The sequence below is a fragment of the Haliotis rubra genome, unplaced genomic scaffold, assembly GCF_003918875.1.
Source record: "Haliotis rubra isolate DU_JTF1 unplaced genomic scaffold, ASM391887v1 Scf1069, whole genome shotgun sequence".
Taxonomy (NCBI): Eukaryota; Metazoa; Mollusca; class Gastropoda; order Lepetellida; family Haliotidae; genus Haliotis; species Haliotis rubra.
Genome location: NW_025764969.1, coordinates 263,467 through 285,761, shown reverse-complemented (window position 1 = coordinate 285,761; position 22,295 = coordinate 263,467). Strand labels below are relative to the sequence as shown.

The 22,295-nt window shown below is 39.4% G+C and overlaps 1 protein-coding gene across 3 annotated transcripts in view; it reads right to left on the bottom strand.

Annotated features, from left to right (window-relative positions):
- LOC124279343 (glycine receptor subunit alphaZ1-like) overlaps positions 1 to 22,295 on the bottom strand; it is a 132,436-nt gene that overhangs the window by 1,866 nt on the left and 108,275 nt on the right. For 2 of the 3 annotated variants that reach the window (XM_046715165.1, XM_046715157.1), the window contains one exon: positions 3,633 to 4,009. The exons of the other annotated variant lie outside the window; for it this stretch is intronic. In XM_046715165.1, coding sequence (XP_046571121.1) covers positions 3,633 to 4,009 — 377 coding nt within the window. The remainder of the gene's footprint in view (positions 1 to 3,632; positions 4,010 to 22,295) is intronic. 3 annotated transcript variants of the gene reach the window in all.

Sequence of the window (22,295 nt, the reverse complement as noted above, 5' to 3'; positions counted from 1 at the left end):
CAACAATTTGAAACAAGGAGAATATATACATTGCTGCATAGTGAATATATACAATTAACAAGGTTGATGTACATTGGATGTTTGATAAGTGATTACAGCAGAGGAGGTTGATGTACAGAGTGATTGATTGTGATTAGAGTTGAGTTTATACAATTGATGAGTTTGACGTACAATAGGATAGGCTGAAAAGAGTTCACTTTCTTTTCTCTGCATACAGTGTTATATTTATTTCTACTAAGTTTGATTCATTTAAAGAGTTATTATTCCTTTTCTCCTAAAACTGTTTAAATATTTAAATCTTTCCCTTTTTTAGTTGCTCATATTCACGGTCAAACCATTGTTGGCTAGACTTATTAGGAGAACACACTCTTTTCATATCACCGCCAGGACTAGGAGATGTGACGATTCAGTGCGGGACACAGTGTTAAAACTACAGCATACCTCAAACAATCCAGCTAAACAGATTACATAATCTACGACGCTAGCACCTTCATTGCCAAAAAACGTGCAGTCACCAACTCCTGAGTCTGACCCACATCTTCCATTCAGAAAATGTATATTTAGGACACTACATAAATTGATCAAACATTTTCCAAAGTTATTTCGCACTTTGTCTGATGAAGCTCGTACCAGTAAAAATATACATCGAAGAGTTATCATTATCTAAATATTCAAAGATAACATCTGCAACAAAATCAGGACCATGACATCATGTGGGAAACCACCAAAGTCCTGTCTACCAACAACAACTGGCGATAAAGAAAACTGCAAGAAGCCATAGACATCAGGAGACACCAGCCAGCCATGAACCGCGACCAGGGAACCCACCTGCCCAGCGCCTGGGACTTATTGCTTTGATAATTGTTATATTGTTGTCTGTTCTTATTGCTAATAATTTTGCACTGGCTTTTATTTGTTTGTCCTGTATTTGTCATCTCTAATCTATTTTTATCTATTAATGATATTCCCAATAGTTTAAATCCCGGCTTCAGCAGTCGAATATTCATCACCTATCAACACTATATAACTATTACGTGTTGGCTTCTATTCAGCGCTAATTAACTGGTAGTACTGGCTTCCAATTGATCCATTGATTAGCTTCCATCTTTGTTGTCTTATTACTTTTGTTGTTCTTACATGTACATATATATGCTCTCTGCCTCGCTCTATTCATTCACCCGATGAAGGAGTAAGGATACACTCCGAAACGTTGTGTTCATCATAATAAAGACGTTGACATCCATACAAATTCTCTTCCTTGTGAGAAAATTGTGTATTAGAAGTTGCTCCTTGCGTCCTGTTGAGCTTCTCTCCTGCTCACATGCTGACTGCTTTCTATTATGAAAACTGCCTCTGCGGCCCATACTAGAACCGTTATCTCCGCCCCATTTACTCTGCGTAAATGGTATACCTCAGCTGAGGTGACAGTGGCAGCCAGTGCAGTTCATGACTTAAACTCAGGTCTAACTCTCATGAATGTCACTCCTTTGTTTGAGATAATGCTGAAATTTGATCTGCTGGACCTTTAACAAATCTTCAAATTCTTTCGGAGCCACCTACCTGGCTTCTTCTCTGACAATTTGGGTTTCACAGCAAGAGGGTAAGATGAAAGGGGCGTGCCAGGATCAAATAGGACCCCTGAATCCGACTGATTGTCTGCGATCATCCCTTTGACTTGATAGACTGCAGTTTCTTTGTCATCCTTTTTTCTTGACCTTTCCTTAACTGAGTATACTTTTCAAGCTGATGAGGGCGGTGGGGTAGCCTAGTGGTTAAAGCGTTGGCTCGTCACGCCGAAGACCCGGGTTCGAATCCCCACATGGGTACAATGTGTGAAGCCCATTTCTGGTGTCCCCCGTCGTGATGTTTTTGGAATATTGCTAAAAGCGACGTAAAACCAAACTCTTTTAATCAGTCAAAAGCTGATGGAGATAGCAGCTGACAACCCACAAGGAAGGAATATCAACAAACTCATAGAAATCTCTTTGAAGATCCTGGGGTAACATTAATTTCCCACAGGATGAGCGATTTTTTTTGTAACCCAGGGGGAGGACAAATGTATTTACAGTCCTTGCAATTTTACATGATAGCCAAATAAAAAAGCAAAGCTTAATGGAAAGTTTTTCAGAAACAAGTATATTTATGCATGCCACATGAAAAATCATGTGGTTTCCCACGCTTTCTTTAAGGGAGATAACACCTGTGAACATCACTTCAAGGGCCAATGGGAAGAAAGACAACACAACACCATTGACTTTATTTAAAAAGCTTAACCTCTCGATTCAGAAACAGGTTTCAGGTAAAAGACAATCATGTGTAAGACGGACATATTCGTAAGAATTAAGAAAGTGAACTGTGAATTTACACCTTGCACACCAAACATATTAATAATTATCTCAAATCTATTATTAGATAAACATTCATTTTATTTGAATGTTTACTACCAGATTGTGTTCCAGTCATTGATTGAAAATCAACTCTCCACTCTGATGACAGGTCACATGATGGCAACTCTGCCCAAATTCCATTGTAGTTTTGGGAATATGTTTTAAATCTATTCAGTTTCAAATCTTTCGCCCGTCACGGAAAGCCTGGGTTCGATTCCCCACATTGGTACAATGCGTGAAGCTCATTTCTGCTGTCCCTCGCCGCTGAAATACTGCTGAAAGCGGCGTAAAACCATACTCACTCACTCACTCAGTTTCAGATCTTGTCTTTAGAATGTTTGCTTCAAGATATCTGATATAATTAACTTTTGAAATTATTTAATCCCATATTTATTTTTCACTGTACATCTCCTCTATTTTGTTCTATGAATGAATTCATTTGTTGGTAATGAGTGGCTTTAGTAAGATTTCTGTTAATGGCTGCCTTTTCTCTTTTGACTAATATAACTTCTTGAAGTTTCCTCTTTTTCATTTGACTGATGTTGGTATTGAAAATATTGGTGACTTGCAAAGAAATATATGGTCATAATTGTTGATTCCATTAGATTTTGGCAACATGGGTCTTGTTTTCTTATATTCTGAAGGAAATGGAATGCTCTAATCTATGCATCGTATGATGTCATACAATTGATGTCTTACGAATTCATTAGATATCTGCATGAAGATTAAGCCGTAAGAGATGTCATCCATTAAACTGCAGCACCCAGAAGTATACCAGGATCAACAACAATCATTCAGTTCTACACATTCATTCCATATCCAACCATTTTAGACAACTTGATGGATCAGGTCTTCAGGTTGAGTGACTCTGAATGTCAGTAGCCTGATGGTGTGGATCTTAGCTCATGATATCAATGTTCCAGACCAACATCTATTGCTGGAAAAAGAGGAAACTGAAGAACAATTGTCATTGACAGAAGCCAAATCATTAACTTCCCCTGCATATTCTACAGTGATTCCCTTACCCTCATATAAACACCTTGATTGGTACATTGTTACTATATGAACATTGTCAGTTTATTATGTGGCTTATATCATTAACAGTTTTGGCAGATTCGTATTCTTCCAGCTTGTAAATGTCTATTCTTTCACACAACAGTCCTTTTTCAAACAACATTCAAACTCCAAACAAAGTAAATCAGACAAAAATATGTAAATGATCAAAGATGAGAAAAATATACTCACTGTTATTTTCTGATCACAGAAACAATTATTTTTCCTTCTAGAAAGCAACTCTTTTTCTCCTCTTCTGGTTAAAACATTCACGTATGCAAACTCCAATAGGGCTGAGAATACAAACACAAGACAGGTGACAGTCCATACATCAATGGCTTTGATGTATGACACTTTAGGGAGATTGGCTTGAACATTTGAACCATGTGTGTTAAGGGTGAGTACTGTTAACACACCCAGTGAGACGCGAGCAGGGATGGACTCAAGATCCAGCCAGAAGGATACCCAAGACAGGACAACGATGAGGATACTTGGAACGTACACCTGGATGATATAATAACGTATGTCTCTCTTAAGCGTGAAAAATGCTTTGATGCACGCAAAGGATGCTGCAAAAGAAAAAGAGCAAATGTATTACATACAGAACATGCACTTCTCTGACCTGCAATTACTACTCTTCTTGGGGATTCCATGATGAAATATGTCCACAGTATCCTATGTGCAATTCAGCTAGACTTCTTGTCTGTTGCAGGTATAATTTGCTGCTGACATGATGCAAATTAGCAAGGCGGGAACAATTCAGAAAATGCAGAAATATTCCATTGTGGGACACTGTAGCAAGCAAATAAGACAAAATAGTTGACCATCTTAACTACTTGAAATCTTGATTTGTAATTATAATTATAGTATCTGTAACTTATCTCATGAATGTTAAAGTCAAAAGTTTTCGTCACACGCACTCATGCACACCTCCAAACTACTGAAGCCGGAGATCCCAATCACCAGATATGCTCATTAGCCTATACATTCTTTGCAAAGTTGCAATTTAATCATTTGTTCATTAACATCATAAATATTCCAAAGAAACTGAAACTATCTTTGAGTTGCTTTTTAGAAGTTGGGAAATACAATACTGACAAACTTTATGAATAACAACTTCTTCTATTACGTGGGGGTGTCGTTTCGAGACAGATTCTTGTACCGTTGTCAGTGGTACATGAATCTGTATCGAAACATCGCACTTATGAAATACTAGAAGTTGTTATCCACAAAGTTTGTCAATATTAACTGAAACTTCACACATCAATGCTCATGCCAGTGACTTGGTTATCTCTTTTGCATTCCATTACTTACAGACCGCCACTATTTGGCTGGAACATTGCTAAACATTAAAACAACAAATAGACAACTACAATGTCTAAAATAAGGGCCTGCTGATGTACACCTCTCCATGGTGGTCCTAGATAGGGAGGATTTATTCCCCTAAACCTAACCTACATCACCCAGCTTGTGCACAAAAAACACTACTGACTTGCAGACCGACTGACAAGGAGAAAACTATCGTTCAACTTTGTAGCCTGGTCCGCCTCCCCCAATATACAAACAAATTAAACTGGAAATACGACTTGACACAGCAGCACAGAATATCTCGGACCATCCAAGAATAGCGCAACTCAAGTCCACACTATTAGAGTATGCAACAGGAAACAGTAACTTGATGGCAAGAAATTCAACAAATAAATGGCAAATTATTGAAACACCATTGGGATATGGCAATGCCTTTGTAAGTGTACCTGGCAGAGCATCATATTTGTATATCTACCTGAACAGGTGAGCTAACTGCCAAACACTTGCCAGGCAGCTACGGACCTACAGAACAGATGCTCGCCTTATTCTTTCAAAATTACCTAATGCACTTGTATCTTACAATCAACAAATGGGCTTACAAAATGAAATCCCCCATGTAGACCTCAAAGATTCTGTCCTCTCTGTTGATTCTGACCCCTCTTTTGTCAATGATCTTTCTGATCCATTGTATCTGTGATTTACTGATTGAAAAATATGGGGAAAACTAAAACATTTGACCACTCATTTCCACAGAATCAAATTCATAAATAAAATCAAGTTACCCCTGTAACTCTCAATGTGGACACTGTTCCTTACACAATTTCAACTGTTGCGTGTGTTAGCCCTTCAGAATTGGCTTATATATTTTGGGGTAATTTAAAGCTAAAATTACTTTACCCGTAAACATTTTGTAAGTTATCGATCGAGTTAAAAGCCAACAGACACTTGGGTTATGTGTCTATTATAGTAATAAGTAGTTGTCTTATCATCAAAATATATGACGACACAGGATATGACGTCAGATGCCTTCTTCATCTGAAGATTCATATACGAATTAAAACGTCATGCTATAACCTAAAACAACTATGAAATATTATTTCAGGTATGTAATCAAATGAAACACCAGACACATTCCTTTGCATCCCCTCCAGATCTTATTTACATGAATGTTTCTTATGCATAAACACTTTAAGCAAATATCATAAGTTGTTAACATGCAAAGATAAGATTTTACTTATAAAAATTTCATTATTTATTAAACATGCACTATCTAAAAGGAATTCTATCCAATGTTAGAAGAGACATGTATATATATACCTATGTATATGTTTAAACCATATTGTCTATATATCATATACCACTTTGCATTTATTGTACACGGGCCAATGGCCTATATACCGAAATAAATTCTTCTTCTATGTATAAACACTAGGAATGTCATAAGTGTAAATGTTTCAAATCGGCAGTTGGCGTAAGAATTGTAAAATCATTTTTAGTAACATCAATCGATGTTTCACTATGTAAGCTAGTTTCAGTTGATTATGATGCATGTTATGGATGTAAATAACTTTCAAACGTTGTACAATTACGAAATTTTAGGTGTAGACTGAAGAATTTAAGCATTGAAGTTTGTAATGACAAGGCATTTTCATTAACCGGAAGTAGATTGGTCAGGGTCATAGGTTACATATATTTGACCCGAACTGATTATCAGCGTTATATGCTTTGTTTACAATGTCAGACATGGGTGAATGTTACGTTAGGTGTATAAGAAAACCATGTTAAGACCTTTTAATTACTTAATGCCTACTGAAGAATAGTTCTTATACAGAATAATCAAGTTGCATAATTTTGAATCAGTACAAAAACATCGTCGCCTGAAAACCATTGTACTAAGTCACAAACACCTATTTCTGAGAAAGTAGATCTTGAAGTTTAGGACAACAATATCTTCACAACTATTCCATCGAATGAAATCTTTGGAATTTTGCACATGTATGTGACATGTCAAACAGTATAAGATAATAGCAACGTATATGCTCCATCGATTGAAATAAATAAGAAATTCACGAAACATGATTGGAGACAGAACACTTCACCAAAGAAAATCGGTATCTTTCTCAAAAACAAAGTGTTCTAAGTGTCACAAACACAGCTAAAACTCTAGCTTATCATTATTGTATGGATATTTGATTGTTATTTCTTTTTACCAGGTTGTATTTTTGTCATGTGATTTTACATGGAGACAGAACCAAGTTTGTGTTTGAAAAAACACTTTCAAAGCAAGACAGCACTGTAAAAAGTTGCTAGGGTAATAGATTATGCTCTAAAACCTACCCCGAGCACACTAACTCTAATTTTGTCAAAAGTGGACTTATGACACTCTGGTTTTCGGGCGACGAAATGTGTAAGTGATAGATTATTGTCAGTGAAACTATCTTTTAACTTGAAGCAAGGAAGCTTATTCTATCATGTGTATCAACTGTACTTATTGAACCAAGGGAGGTAATACTATGAATCTTCTGTATTATGTTAAAGGGGAATCCCAAGCTATCACGTTTACACCTTGTGTTGTTTTTGTTTGCTTGTTTACATGAGATGCCTTCTTCATCTACACCGTTTAATATAAGGATTAAAACATGATGCGATAAACTAAAGCAAATTCGATTTTATATTTCAGTCACCACATCCCGTGTGTGCAACACGTGTATGCTGCTGTTCAAACACTGGAGGAATTCCATACAGTCTCCAAAGACAAAGGACCAAAAACTGGTAATAAACAAATGCATCCAAGGAAAAAACGATTTTAAACAAAAAAATTAAAAAACAGAGAAAGATAACTCCCTGAGAGAACTTTGCTTAAAATTACATTCTTCGGGGAAATTTATGACCAAAGATCAAAAATGGATGTGGAAAATGTTTAAATCCAACCACAAAAATAAAACATTATCCTTGAATAGGCAAAGCCTTGATTCAGTACCTAACGGACTTTGATGTCAGTAGAATATATTGACATCCATGGACGACTTGTTTGGCACAAGCGTTTAATGCATTAATGGCCAATTCAACTTGAGATATATTCGCTTAGGCGGGAACCATTAGAAGAAGAATATGTATTTTAATCCTTTACTTTCCTGTCTGTAACTATATCTGTTAAGTTTTTTGTTTAAACCAAGAAAATGGTTATCATTGAGGACCCCCTCATCCGAGGAAGGCAAAGCTAGATGTCCTGCCATGTTGTTGGAAGACTTTGGTGAGTTTTTAACTGGTTACAGATCAGGGTATGTTGTGTATTGCAAAGGTTTCTGGACGCTTTTGCCCTGCCTTGCACTGATACAATGTTACTGGGGCAACAATAAGAGAAAAGACCGTATCCTCTTAAAACACTCTGAATGAAAATGTACCATGTATATATCATCCAAGCAGTTACTTGGTTTCAGGAATAGATACTAGTCATCACAAATTGAAATATTTTATCCCCTATAATCTGTCCATGGGTCATAATATACTAGGCACATATAGAAACTGTGCATACAAAAATTTAAAATCTAAATTTATCAAACCTGTGTAGACACATAAGGATTTAAACTCAAAGATTAGTGACATGTATCCAACATGCATGCACGTGCCACGTTCCGTGACGTCAGTTGGTTCGTCCTTGAGACGTGCAATACGTTGTTGCACGTGCATTCCGGGAAAGAGAAACAGAGCATATGAATGCCACACAATACTGTCACTTTGGAAAGCTCAACCATACCCCTGCCCTTGCGATCGTTCAAAAAATTAAACGGCTATTGAAGCGCATAGCATGCCAAGGCTCACGTCTGCACAACGTCATGAAGCCATTGGGATGGTCCGTGGGGGAAAGTCTCAACGACAAGTGGCTGCACATTTCCACTGCCACCGGAACACCATTTCTGCACTGGTGAGACGCTACCAGAACACAAATGACGTCATCGATAGGCCACGTTCTGGACGTCCACGTGTAACAACGCCAAGACAGGACAGATGGATAAGGGTGACCCATCTTCGCCACAGGTTTCAGACTGCAGTGATGACTGCCCGAACCATCCCAGGACTTCGCCGTATCCACCCCAACACAGTTCGACAACGTTTACGTCATCACGGGATCAGACCACGACGTCCCGCCATACGGCCTATCCTGACACAACGTCATCGACAAGCTCGCCGAATGTGGTGCCGAAATCATGTCCGCAGACCCTTGTTTTGGTGGAGAAATGTTGTTTTTTACAGATGAGTCCAGGTTTAACATTTCCCATAGTGATGGACTTCAACGTGCCTATAGACGCGTGGGAGAACGTTATGCACAGGCCTGTGTCTTGGAGAGGAATCGCTTTGGTGGTGGTTCCGTGATGATTTGGGGTGGAATAACAGCACAGGTGATTGTACAGGGTAACTTAACTGGTGTGGGCTACAGGGATCAGATTCTTCGACCTGTGGCAATTCCTTTTCTGCAACGTCATGGCCCGGGGTTAACATTCCAACAGAACAATGCCCGCCCTCATACGGCAAGGGTTGCTATGGATGTCTTGCAACACCACAACGTTGACTTACTGCCTTGGCCTGCAAATTCACCGGATCTCCCCACGATAGAGCATGTTTGGGACGAGATGGATCGACGTCTACGCCGTCTTCCTCATCCGCCAAATAACGTCCTTGACCTTGCAACAGAACTTGAGAGAATCTGGTGTGACATCCCACAAGCCTTCCTTGCACGTTTGATAGGCTCTATGCGTCGTCGATGCACTGATGTTCTCAATGCCGATGGTGGACATACCCGTTATTGAGCTTGTGACATGGTCGTTTGACCCCTGTCCCGCTTGTGGACTCGTGACGTCATTGTGATTGACGTTTCAATTGAAATTCTCCCGACTTGTTATGGTCTCATGATCCCTCCATTAAAGTTTATATGTACCTTTGACATTGTTATCGTACTTATCAACTGGGATAATATTTTGACAATGCACAGTTTCTTTATGTTGCTTGTATATATGCTAATTTCTTTATCCATTTCTAACAAACACTGACACTAATTAATGTTCATCAAATAAATAGTAAATTACAGAGATACTGACTACCCCCACTGTGTCAAACGTAAATACTTACATGACATTTGTATCTGCTTGTTATGGTCAGAGATGTACTATCTCGGTAAACCTTTATTCATTAATTTCATGTTACCGTTGCATTACATGTAATTGTTTGATTGGCATTCTTGAAGTTGGTGAGTCAAGAATGAAACATACAACTTTATGGATGACAACTTCTAGTTTACTGCATAGAGCGACGTTACGATGTAGATTCTTACAGCGTTATAAAGCTGAAAACTTATAGTAAGAATCAAATAATCGAATATATATGATATAAAACATGTTTAAAATCAAATATTGTTATGATATAATTGCAAAATTAAAACCACAATCATTCCATCAAGTCATGTCTTATGCATGTCTGTTGTGTATTTGTATTTTGCTTTGACAGATTAACCTTCCATATAACAGGGGTGGATACAGCTTTTTTAGAAAGGGGGGGGGGTGCATACTATTGAGAAAAGGGAGGGTGCACATTTCATTTTCACCCGAGTTTCTATGGTCATTTAATAAACTTTCAGGACAAAAGGTGGGGGAGTGCGCACCCCTGCACCCCCCTTCTGGATCCGCCTATGTATAATGATTACTGTGTAATGTTATATTAAAGTACACATGCACCATCATACAAACGTATGGCACTTTGCCAAAATGATGTTACTACCCGTAGGTGCAGTTCAACTGTATACAACTGCTGACTCGACATGTAGGGATCACAGGAACAAAAATCGTATAACAGAAATGCCACGTTTGACATTGACTGAGAGAGAATGAGAGTAGTTGGGTGGTCCAACAGGGAGTAACGCACACCGACGTCGCCAGAAGGTTAGGATGCGTGCGTATAACCGCCAACAGGTTAATGCAGCGGTTGCGTCAAAGAGGTTATACAAGAGACATGTCGAGAAGCGGAACACCACGGGTGACCACGCCTATTGAGGACCGTCACAGCCGAGTACTTCATTTCTGGAACCGCTTCATTACGGCGACGTTAACGGCAAGGACGGCACTGGGACAGGTGATAAGTCGACAAACCTGTACAGTAGTTTGCAAGCACATGGTATCCGAGGACGTCCACCGCTACCGCAAAGCGTTCCTGACACCTCAACAGCTAGCCAACAGTCTGGTGAGGGCCATGCAATTTCGACGTCAGTAACGGCGAGACTGGACATGGGTCTAGCTTTCCCACGAGAGCAGATTTTGCATCTTTAGGAACGATGATTGGCAGCGTGTACCGAAGAGTTGGTGAACGTTCGGCGCCAAATTGCATTCAAGTGCGGCCATTCGGTGGCGGAGGTTTAATCATAGGCGTAGGAACGGTGGGGTGGGGGGCTGAACTTCAACATCTTCGCCATGTCTTAAAGACCTACAACAACTACCCTGCCAGCGTTGTAGACCGCACCATCAACGCCACCCTCAACCCGATAGACAAGCCCCCACGCGCCAACAAACAGCTCCGTTCATCATAAGTCTGTCCTATATAGGTTCAGCCAGCCACCAGATCAGCCGACTCTTAAAACACCATCTAAACATTGATGTTGTGTTCCAGAGAGGTACCACTATACAGAACATCCTAAAAGCCAATGGCAGACCAACCCCCACAACTACAGAAAACCCTTCAGGCACAGTTTGCCACATAAAGTGTGACAGTGGAGACTCGTACATCGATGAAACCTCAAGACCCCTCCCTGTAAGAATCAAAGAACATCAATCCTCTGTGAAGAAGAAAGACTCCAAATCAGCCATCTCTGACCACACCCAAGCTCACCCAGACCACAACATCCGATGGAACAGCATCAATGTACTCACTAGCAATCACACCCACTACAAGATCAGAAAGCTACTAGAAGCCATTCACATCAAGAGACTCCAACCGGCCATGAACAGAGACCAAGGATATTACATCCCCACTGCCTACAACCAACTCATCACCAAGCAATCTTAATCCCATTTTTCTCCCGTCTGTCATATCACTGGCTTCCTCCCAATAATCCCCCATAGCTTACTCTGTTTGTGTAACAATTGCCTTCTTGTGTAAACATCCTCCAATCTTGTACATCAACCTCATTAATTGTGCAAACATCAATCACTTACTGTTCAACTTTACTATATATATATATAACTTGCCTCTAGTATTGTACATCATTTGCTTGATAACGGTGTTAGTAACTACACCGAAACGTCGCTCATATTATATTAAAGAAGTTGCATATCCATAGAACTCTCCTCGTTGTTCAACTAAAATCAAGAACTTTAATATCTGTCAATCCATGTCTTTAGACGTTAACACTGACTGACTGACTGAGTTTGGTTTTACGTCGCTTTTAGCAATATGCCAGCAACATCACGGCGGGGGACACAAGAGATGGGCTTCGCACACTGTACCTATGTAGGGATTCGAACCCCGGTCTTCGGCGTGACGAGCCAACGCTTTGACCACTAGGCCACCCCACCGCCCCTTAGACGTTAACAATTTTGTGCCAGTCAGATTCACAATCATTGAATATCATTTCCCATTTAGTACAAATATCTCAAGTTTATCATTTTTAGAAATGCTTCAGAGGATGTGTATGTTACGTACGTAAATAGAATTAAATAACAAATGTATTTTTTGTTTTCTTTCTTTTTTTTTCTTTTTTTTTTTGGTAACATAATGTTGACAATATATATTTTCCCTGGCAGACCATATGCTGTAGTTTTATATTGTCATTTTAATTCAACAGTTCTCAAGGACAACTGTAGCATTGTGTCTTTTTGTTTGGGAATTAACATTGTTTTTAAAATCAAACATTGTTATGATGACAAATTTATATTTAACCCCACGCCCATTCCATGTAAATATGTTTATGCATTTATCTATATGTTCACAAATATAACAGAAAATACTTATGTATCGTGACTGCTAGAAGGTCCTGCATGAGTAATGTAATATTAAAGTACACACCTTCATGATAAACATCAGATAAAATTACAACCCTGTACAATGCAGATATCGTTTGATGTAAAGAGTACGAAAGATTGACTTTATTGATTTATTTGTGTGAGAATTTGAAACATGGGTTTATAGCAAGGAAACACAAAAAGCTATGCTTAAAAATAGAATATGAGCTTTGTCAAGTGTTATCATCATCTAAGGTGTTAAAATCCATCTTAGTTAATGCAAACCACATGCAGAAACTGCATGTCAATAATATGTAAACCATTTGATGACACTAAACAGTGTCATTTAATACAGAGATTAAAATTCATAATTAGTATGAATATATTTCTGTTTATTTATATGATGAAAAATGGAAGTTGACAAGTACACATAAATATGTATTTAACTTGTAAAGCTTCTTCTGTGTCTGAAATGGGCGGCGGTGTAGCCTTGTGGCTGAAGCGTTCATTCGTCACGCCGAAGGCCAGGATTCTGATATTGCTGGAATATTGCTAACAGCGGCATAAAACCCAACTCACTCACTCTGTGTCGGAAAAATATTATTTTCTTTCATTTTAAAACGTATACTTAATTTATCATAATTAAAATGCAGTCATGGTAGATATTTGCAATAGATATCCACCATTCACCCATATACAATCATTTTAAACATCATGCACCATATTTTAACCCCTACAGATAAATAAGATAGATTTCAGCACTGTCCATTCTCCCTATTTTTAAATCACATTTGACATTACTCGTCAGCAACTGCTATTTTACGTGAACATTGTTTTGCACTTCTCTACGTTATTTACGTGCTAATATTTGCGTTGTCAAAAATCCCATGATTCCACCGTCTCGCTTCGAACGGCCAACTGGTGATTCATTATTGCAATATAAGCAATCATAGTTATCACTTATGTATCATGAGTGAGTGAGTTAAAATTTAAAGTCACATCGGCAGTATTTCAGACATATCGTGACTAAGAAAGTTGTACATATATAAATGAATAAAAGGAAAGTTAGCAAATATACTTAGTCTGATGTATCATGGACTCACGGAGCAAATATTTCAGGACATAATACTTGATATATCATCGTTTAAGGAAAAATATATGCTGTCCATGCACCAGCGTGAACTTTACCGGTGAATGTGAAGGCTATATTGGTTAACTATCTCTAAGAGTAATAATAACACTTACAGCGATCCTACCGGATTAATGAAGGGAAGGTAAGTTGAAAAAGATCGCCCATTATGTACATGGTTCCAGTGAGATGTGATGAGAAATGACAAGTTTGAGAACACTGCCTTGTTGACAGACACTCTTCTGGGTAATCTACAATCCCTTGAAGGAGAAAATGGGAATGAACTTTGATTGTGATTGACTTCTGGGAAAATTACTACCATCATCTTGTAGTAGTTTAAGTAATGCATCAGCAAAAATATTCTCAGTACTGACAAAGAGCAGACATACAACCTTGCACACTTCTCCCACTGGTTCAAATCTGAAGCACACACGGAGAACTGCACACCATTCATTGCAGTGTGTAAATCTGAAACTCCACACAAACCACCAAAAGGGTATCTCTCACCCTCCACAGAAGAGAAATCAAAACCAAGCCTGATCAGTCCAAACCTAGACAGCCGGCTGAATCTGTTTTGTGCATACTGCCACCCCAGCGAACATCATGTCAGCATCTATGACAACTTTAAGGAATTGCCCACAGAGGAAGTTGCCAGCTTGTTGGAAATGTGGTTGTTCAAAAGTTGGCACAGTGCAATCTATGTATCTTATCTACATTTAACAATTCTGCATGATGAGACTGTGTCCTATCACAGTATTAAATGAATATGCGTCGCGTACACAATCTCTCAGAGGTGAGGAGACAAAAATGTTTCTCTCCTTAGTTAAACCACATCAAAGAATATCTAAAGATACAATAAGCAGATGGATTCGAAGTGGTCTGGTATTAATGTAGACAAATACCCGAGCAGCTGCCTCTTCTGCAGCACATATAATGAATGTTCCAGTGTATGATACAATTGACAAGGCTGGCTGGGCCTCTGAAAGAACTTTTGCTATTTTCTACCCAAAAATAAAACAGTCGAAACTACGAGTGTTAAAGACTTTTCAACACCTCTGCTTAGTACGAGTGGAAACAAGGAGGGAGAGTAGGAGTAAGGTACTTTGAGTAGCCTGAGACCTCAATCAGGGTTCCGAAGTGTCTAAAATAGTTTGGTAATGCAGAAAGCGTTCTTTTTTACAGGGAATTGCAGGTTCTCGCAATAAACTGAAGCATTTCATTGAATTTGTGTTCTTTCTTACATTGAAATTTACCCGTAGTTTGTTTATTAGTTACTTCGGAAAACTAAATTCTTGTAGGATTTTAAGTGTTCCAGGGATTTAGCTATGAAGTCTCATAGGACCTCCTATCACGTGACTGCTTGGTAGAATTAATGAATTAAACGAGACTTACTTAAGTTGAAGTTGATTATGATTCTACCAACCAGTCTTCGGTGATGAGGAGGTAACATGCCCTCCCAAGTACCCATCCTTTTTGGGTAGTGGTAATTAAATCTGCTTCACATAATTAAAAGCCTGATCCAAGCATGCGTGACTCGCAATCTCATGTTACCTAATCATCGCTGAAGATTGGTAAGGGAGGTCTCGTAATATTCTTTAATTAAACAAAATGTAAACAGGGTTCTCAGAAGAGAAAAATGAGGAGCAAAAATCTCGGGGCAAATTGGCTCTATGCTGGAAGAGTTTTTTCGAAAAGAGGGCAGAGGTTCACGCAGACGTCCACTGGAAGTTTTGGGTCTGCTGCCACATAAGCATTCTGCTCATGCAAAGGTTCCTGACGGGCACCAGTTGTGGCTTCAACTGCCTCACGACGAATCGTGAAATTTAGATCAGATGAAACGATTTCAAAGGTGAGAAAAGATTTTGAATCGGACATTAGTGATGTAGATAGACTGTTGACCCAGTTGCGTAACTCATAGTCCTGTGTAGACGCAGCCAGATCAGGGGCCATACACTTCAACACTGTCATGTAGTTTGGAGTTAGTGAGTGAGTGAGTTAAGATTTAAAGTCACATCGGCAATATTTCAGCCATATCGTGACTAAAACTGGTTATAAATTCATAATACATACATATATTATATACAACCCTGTCGACGAAGGACAATAAAACAACTAGAATATCACAATAAGAATTAAAACTAGCGTGGAAACTTTAAATCTAATAGCACTATTGGGACAATACAATGTAAAAACAGGCTATAGATCGCCAACAACAGGAGGTAGATCACCATACTAGGGACCATGGGGACTTACAGTACCATTGCTACCTGCATGGACCCTAGCTGGATATGTAGTTTGGATAAAAAGAAAATACTGACTGAGAAAATGAAGGGGTTTGTTGACACACAGCGACCATGTTGGCTGACAGCCAATCGGAATGAATATGGTTATCGCGACAGAGGTGAAAGGTTAGGTCGTGACACATATACCTACCTACATATACCTGCAAGTTTTTTTAATGTGGTCGTTTGGACAACTGGCGTATTAAGTGATAATTGTTTTAGTGCGCGAATCTTTTATTTACTTTTCAAATGTTGACGTAATTGCAATGGCCGAGTCCCATATTATTAATAACAGCGAGTTACATATTGATGACTTTTGGCACAACAGTGCGTGAGTGAGTTAATATTTAACGTCACATCGGCACTATTTCAGCCATATCGTGACGAATACAATTTATACAATATAAAAATATAAACATTGTGAAGAGTTAAACCTGTCAACGATGTACAGTAAAAATCATAGAGTATCACAGATATGAATATAGAACTGGAATGTAAATATAAAATATTTTCATTGAAGAAGACATTACAATATAAAACACGGGCTAAAGATCGCCAACAACTGAAGGTAGATCACCAGTGCCTTTGCAACCTGCATGGACCTTAGTTGGATTTACACCATCCCTTCAGCCGCTGCCGATTGCAGGAAGATTTAGCCAAAATTTAAAATAACAAGAATACTACGATTAAAAAGTATGGTTGAGTAAACTTGACTTTGAAAGTTTTGGGGACTTACGTACCCTCTCAGGAGGACAATAATTTTACGCAACTTCAACCACCTTTGAGGATACAGCCACAAACAATCTAAGTTGATAATCTGAACTACCAATCATAAAACTGTCTCTATTTACAAAAACATACATAAAAAATTCATTTAACAAATCTATCTCTTTTAAAAAATCAATGATTAAATGATAATGAACTTATTAAAAAGGTCCTTTACTGTTTTGATATTGAAATATTTATCCCTTATGATGGAGAATTCAACAAAGTCAAGCAGGACATGCTTGACCGTGGTTCTCTCATCACAAGGGATACAAAACGGAGGATCCTCACCTTTCAATAGGTATGCATGAGTATATTTTGTGTGGCCAATACGACATCGTCGTATGATGACCTCTTCAAATCTGGACTGACAACCAAAGTAAGTGTAACCGATATAGGGTCACAGATATTGACTTCTACTTCCGGGATGAAAAGGTGGTCTATTTTTGTTCTATGAACAAGGGCGTCGCTGTTAATACCTAAAGACTGGCTGTCGGCTCATCAGTTTTGTCCTCGTTGGAGCTTCTGTTGTAGAGAGTTCTATAGTAATCACTGACATTGACAGTCTACTCGTACAGTTGGACAATGCCACGGTGGTGTGGTACATCAACCATCAGGTTCAGCAGTTCTTCCATCTCATGGACTTGCTGGGTATCACAGTCATAGCTGATCACATACCAGGGGTTCAAAACGTCACTGCCGATTCACTGGCCCGATCAGCTCGGCCATCCCCGACAAAGTGGAAGCTACATCCTCAGCTGCAGATATTCAAGAATTAGTGCTTCCCGATTACGAGCTCAGCGGTGGACTTATTTGCAAACAGATTCAACACTCAGCTACCCAGGTTCCTGCTCCGTGATACCGGGTCTGTCAGCATAGGAACATACTCTGGAAGGGCCTCAACACGTATCCTCTCCCTCCACCAGTTCACTATGGGTTACTGGAAGCGAGTGGCTACGGTTATTACTACACCTCATCGTACCTCTTCACAAGCCCCCTACGATGACAAATGGAAGAATTTTGCGGCTTATTGCAAGATGAAGGACATCACTTTCCCTATCATAGCATAACCTCAGATAGTTGCCGAGTATCTGCAGCACTTACGTACTTCAAGGAAATTGTAGTGCTCCACGTTGGCAAAGTATGTGGTAGCGATCAATACTGTAATAGCCACAGCCTCGGGTGCAAAAGTCTCTACTGTCTCTTCACTTTATTGCGCACGTTTAAACTAAACGACCAGAAATTCCAGCCACTGGCTTGGGACCTCTCGGTCGTCCTCAGACACCTCACCTGAGATGAGTACGAGCCTCTGGGGGAGAAAGATGTCGGGCGTATTACTTTCAAGACCTTCTTCCTTGTGGCCCTTGCGACTGCTGCAGTGATGCATTTGTCGCAGCTGAATATGAAACCTATATGATGTAATTGGTGTCTCAATACCGGCCTTTGCGAAACGTGATTTTGTAAACACTATCCAATATGGCAGAAAGCGCAGTTCGACGTTTGTTTAAAGGTCACATGCAACGTAAAACACAATTTTGCAGATTCTGATACCTTTCGGTATGGACTTACCGAAACAAATCATCAAAAATGCAAATTCAACTTATAAAGTTGAAAAATAACGCGATGAAAAAAACCGCGCGAAATCGGAGTTCAAATGATTCACTAATTTTCCCCCGACTTTTCGGGGCAAAAATGGTTTCAACAGCTGGGCTGTGCTCATAGCACGTGTACAGTGAAATAGGTTCGCGCAACTTGGAAGCGGGCTGTCCGGTGAATACTCGGTGAAGGCTTTGGTGTGAGCTATTTTCCTAATGTTTTGTTGATATCTCACAGGCGCGAGCTTTTTATATGTTATGACAGTAAATAAACTGTTTATATAATTTCATTTGTCTATTTCACCACACGTTCTTCTTACCGAGTCACTTTCTCAGTTCGATACTTAAAAGCAATGTCATTATTTAGAGTTGACAGAATTTCTAACTGTGATATAGATATGTCGTTGTCACAGACAAAACTCAATGTCTTGTTTTATTGACACCTGTGTGTCTGCCTGCCTGTCTGCTAATGACAATATTCAATACACAACTGTGATCACTGACCACATGCAATTTGAACCTAACACCAATCAGGCTATACACCATAAACAAAACGCATTGATTTATGGCCCGAGTTCGGTCTCTGTCACATTATGTAATTACACAGACAGGCAGGTGTGATACTTGAACACATGACATGTTATGATGTCTGTTGATTGTAAAATGTTATACACAAAAAATGAGCATGTATTTACAAAACCCAACATCTCTATATATACACACACAATGAGCCGTGAAGGCGGCATCTGCAAATGAACCAGCCGTTACACTTGAGTGCACACCCACCCGCTCTGACTGGGTTCGGTATCCCGGCTGCTTCGTTTCTTCGGAAGTAAACCCAAGTACAAAATATTGCACTTTTGATTTGCGATTGTACGCTTATAATTTTGTTTATATGTTTTTTCATAACCAGCAATGTATATTATATGTCATGAATAAGTGATAATTGTGTTTTAATTATGTGTGATTTTTGGTTGCATGTGACCTTTAAGTGTATTTTCGAAAACATCCCAACCGATTCTAGGTTCATCAGCAACGTTTCATAATTATCATTAGTGATTTCATGAAAAACTGATATCAGTGATCACTAATAAGCTATTTTTGAAATTCAATACTCCCAGTAATTATCTGATTTTCACATTTGAAAACATACAGCAAATAACGCTGTGAATTGTGATTTCGTATTGTGTCAAATAAATGGCGACATTTACGATGAAGCCTATTTTGAAAGGTTATTTTATGCACTTTAGCTTTGTCTGAGATAATAGTGGATGGTATCAAGAAACAGGGAAGTTCCCGCAGTATTTGAAGGTGAGGTGAGGTGAAATTGGGTTTAACGTCGTGCTTGAGAATATTTCACTCATATGACGACGTGCATGCGTGTGTATGTGTATGTGCGGCTGCTTGTACTAGCCCAGACTGAAGCTGGTCTTATAGTGCTAGCCCACTGAGATACCATGCCGCAGTGAAGCATGAATACCCCACTCAGACACATTATACTGACTCCGAGCCGACCAGTCCTTGTACCCATTAATGCCGAGCGCCAGGCAGGGACCAACAAGTACCATATTTTAACGTCTTTTGGTATGACGCGGTCGGGCGGACGCTCTAACCACTACACCACGGAGGCGGTCCCGCAGTTTTTGAAACTGTGAAGTATATTTGTGTGTGTTATGTATTTAGAAGTATATTAGATTTCAAAATGAGGGTTGAAGAGGAAGGACATCTTATGTCCCTCTAGCACCCAAGGGCTTAATCGACATTTGACGTTTGTGGCGACAGTAATCTCTTGAAAGTCATCACAGGAAAGAAGATGGAAACCATTGAAAATGATGGCTTTGTAAATGCGGAACCACCTACTAAGAAAAAGAAATCTGTTTCAAAAGACCCGAATGCGGAAACGTTCTGGAATGAAATGGAAAGGATATTGGCAAACCGGTCTTGGGGAACAAAACATCTTGTTGATAAACTGGAGGCATAGAGTTGTGATCAGTTCATAAAATTGACAAGCCAATCTAACTGGTGATGTAGCTAGATTAAGAACCCAGATGATAGATGTACCACACCACCACCGAGTACTCGAGTTGTCTGATCATATGAGAAGACCGCTCGAAAGTAGGCCAAAGTGTTATAGCTGGGATAACTGATTTGAACGCCAGCTCGTTGATGTGCCGTAAAAACCTCTGGATCGTCCGTAGTCATGGTAAAACTTTGGACGGGAATTTTGTTTAAGTGGCATTCTAGAAGTTGGTGGTATAGAGATGACAAAACTATATGGTTGATCAAATTCTTTATTTTAACAATGGCGACATTTCGGTATAGATTCTTATACCGTTTTCAAGCATAACAAAGAAGTTGATCATCCATAAAGTGTTTTGTCATCTCTAGGCGGCAAAACTAGGGCTGACATTAGTAAACCCCGCAAATCTGGCCGTTGTATCAGTATAGAGGAGGGATGCGTTGATTCTACGAGCCACCATTGAATGTACCGGGAAATGACTGCCGCAATAAAACGAGAGTTTTCGTTGTTTCGCAGAATGTAGTAGTCCCCTGTAAGTGCAGTGTGCAGGCATAACAAACAGTCAAATATGTTGTTGAAACTCCACATACATAGATACTTCATGTGATATACAGTGGAAAACTGTATAGAAGCCAGCGTGGCCATCTGCCAAACTGTCTTGCTATAACGCTGCCTGGCTCGCACCTCACTGCTCTCTTCGATAATTTGCAGAATGCAGTAATTCCCTGTGGATGGTATAAATCCGGTACGCAGTCATTGCAAATATGTAGTTGAAACTTCACACACACGAATATTTCCCTGGTGATAAAACAGTGAAACTGTATAGTAACCATTGTAGTCATCATTGTAGTCAAATATAACATAAGTTACATTTGACCACTTTCTAAAATGGCATTGTGTATTTCATTGTAGTCAAATATAACATAAGTTACATTTGACCACTTTCTAAAATGGCATTGTGTATTTCATTGTAGTCAAATATAACATATGTTACATTTGACCACTTTCTAAAATGGCATTGTGTATTTCATTGTAGTCATCAATTGAGTACCGACGAACTACCGGTGTACCTCCAGTCAACTCCCTGTATGACGTCACCGGTGCATTGTCAGGCTGACCTCCATGATATTAGATGCAAAGATGGTAGGTAGACTTAGAGAGCGCATATGAAGTTTAGAACAGCTCAAATTTCATAAGTAGATCTAGAGAATCTACAAGAGCTGGTGGCGAAATGTAGACGTTTTACGAGGATGTGTCGATCTCTTGAGCTAGTAGACAGTCATCAATGTAAGCCTCAAACACGATGCCTCAGCGAAGCAGAAACTGAGTGATGTGTATCATAATGTTGGTTAAAAGCCAGTCGTAGAAATATCAACTGAGAGGATCCCCATTAGTAGTAGTCTGTAGAGCTGGTGTCAGCTCTGAGGGGTAGATTCGTCGAACGTATCGCTCGTCAGCGGTAATTATAATCGGTAGTTAGTAGCCCCAGCTGAGTGTAGATACAATGAAGGGGCTCCCCGTGGAGAGGGGAATCGTCACAAATTGACTGGTGAGATTGGTGAAATCGGCGGTAGGACTAGACAATACTGATACGGAAACGCATCTAGTTGCTGTACTTGAACCATCAAGTCCATGAGAAGGTCAAGTTGTGTATCTCGCGAATAATCTCAAGACACAGGTAGGTTTGGCTGCATCGCTCTAGGAGTAGCCGAACCCAACGTCAAGTTCGAAGGTTGGGACGCAGTGGACAAGACAAAAGGGGTTCGGTGAA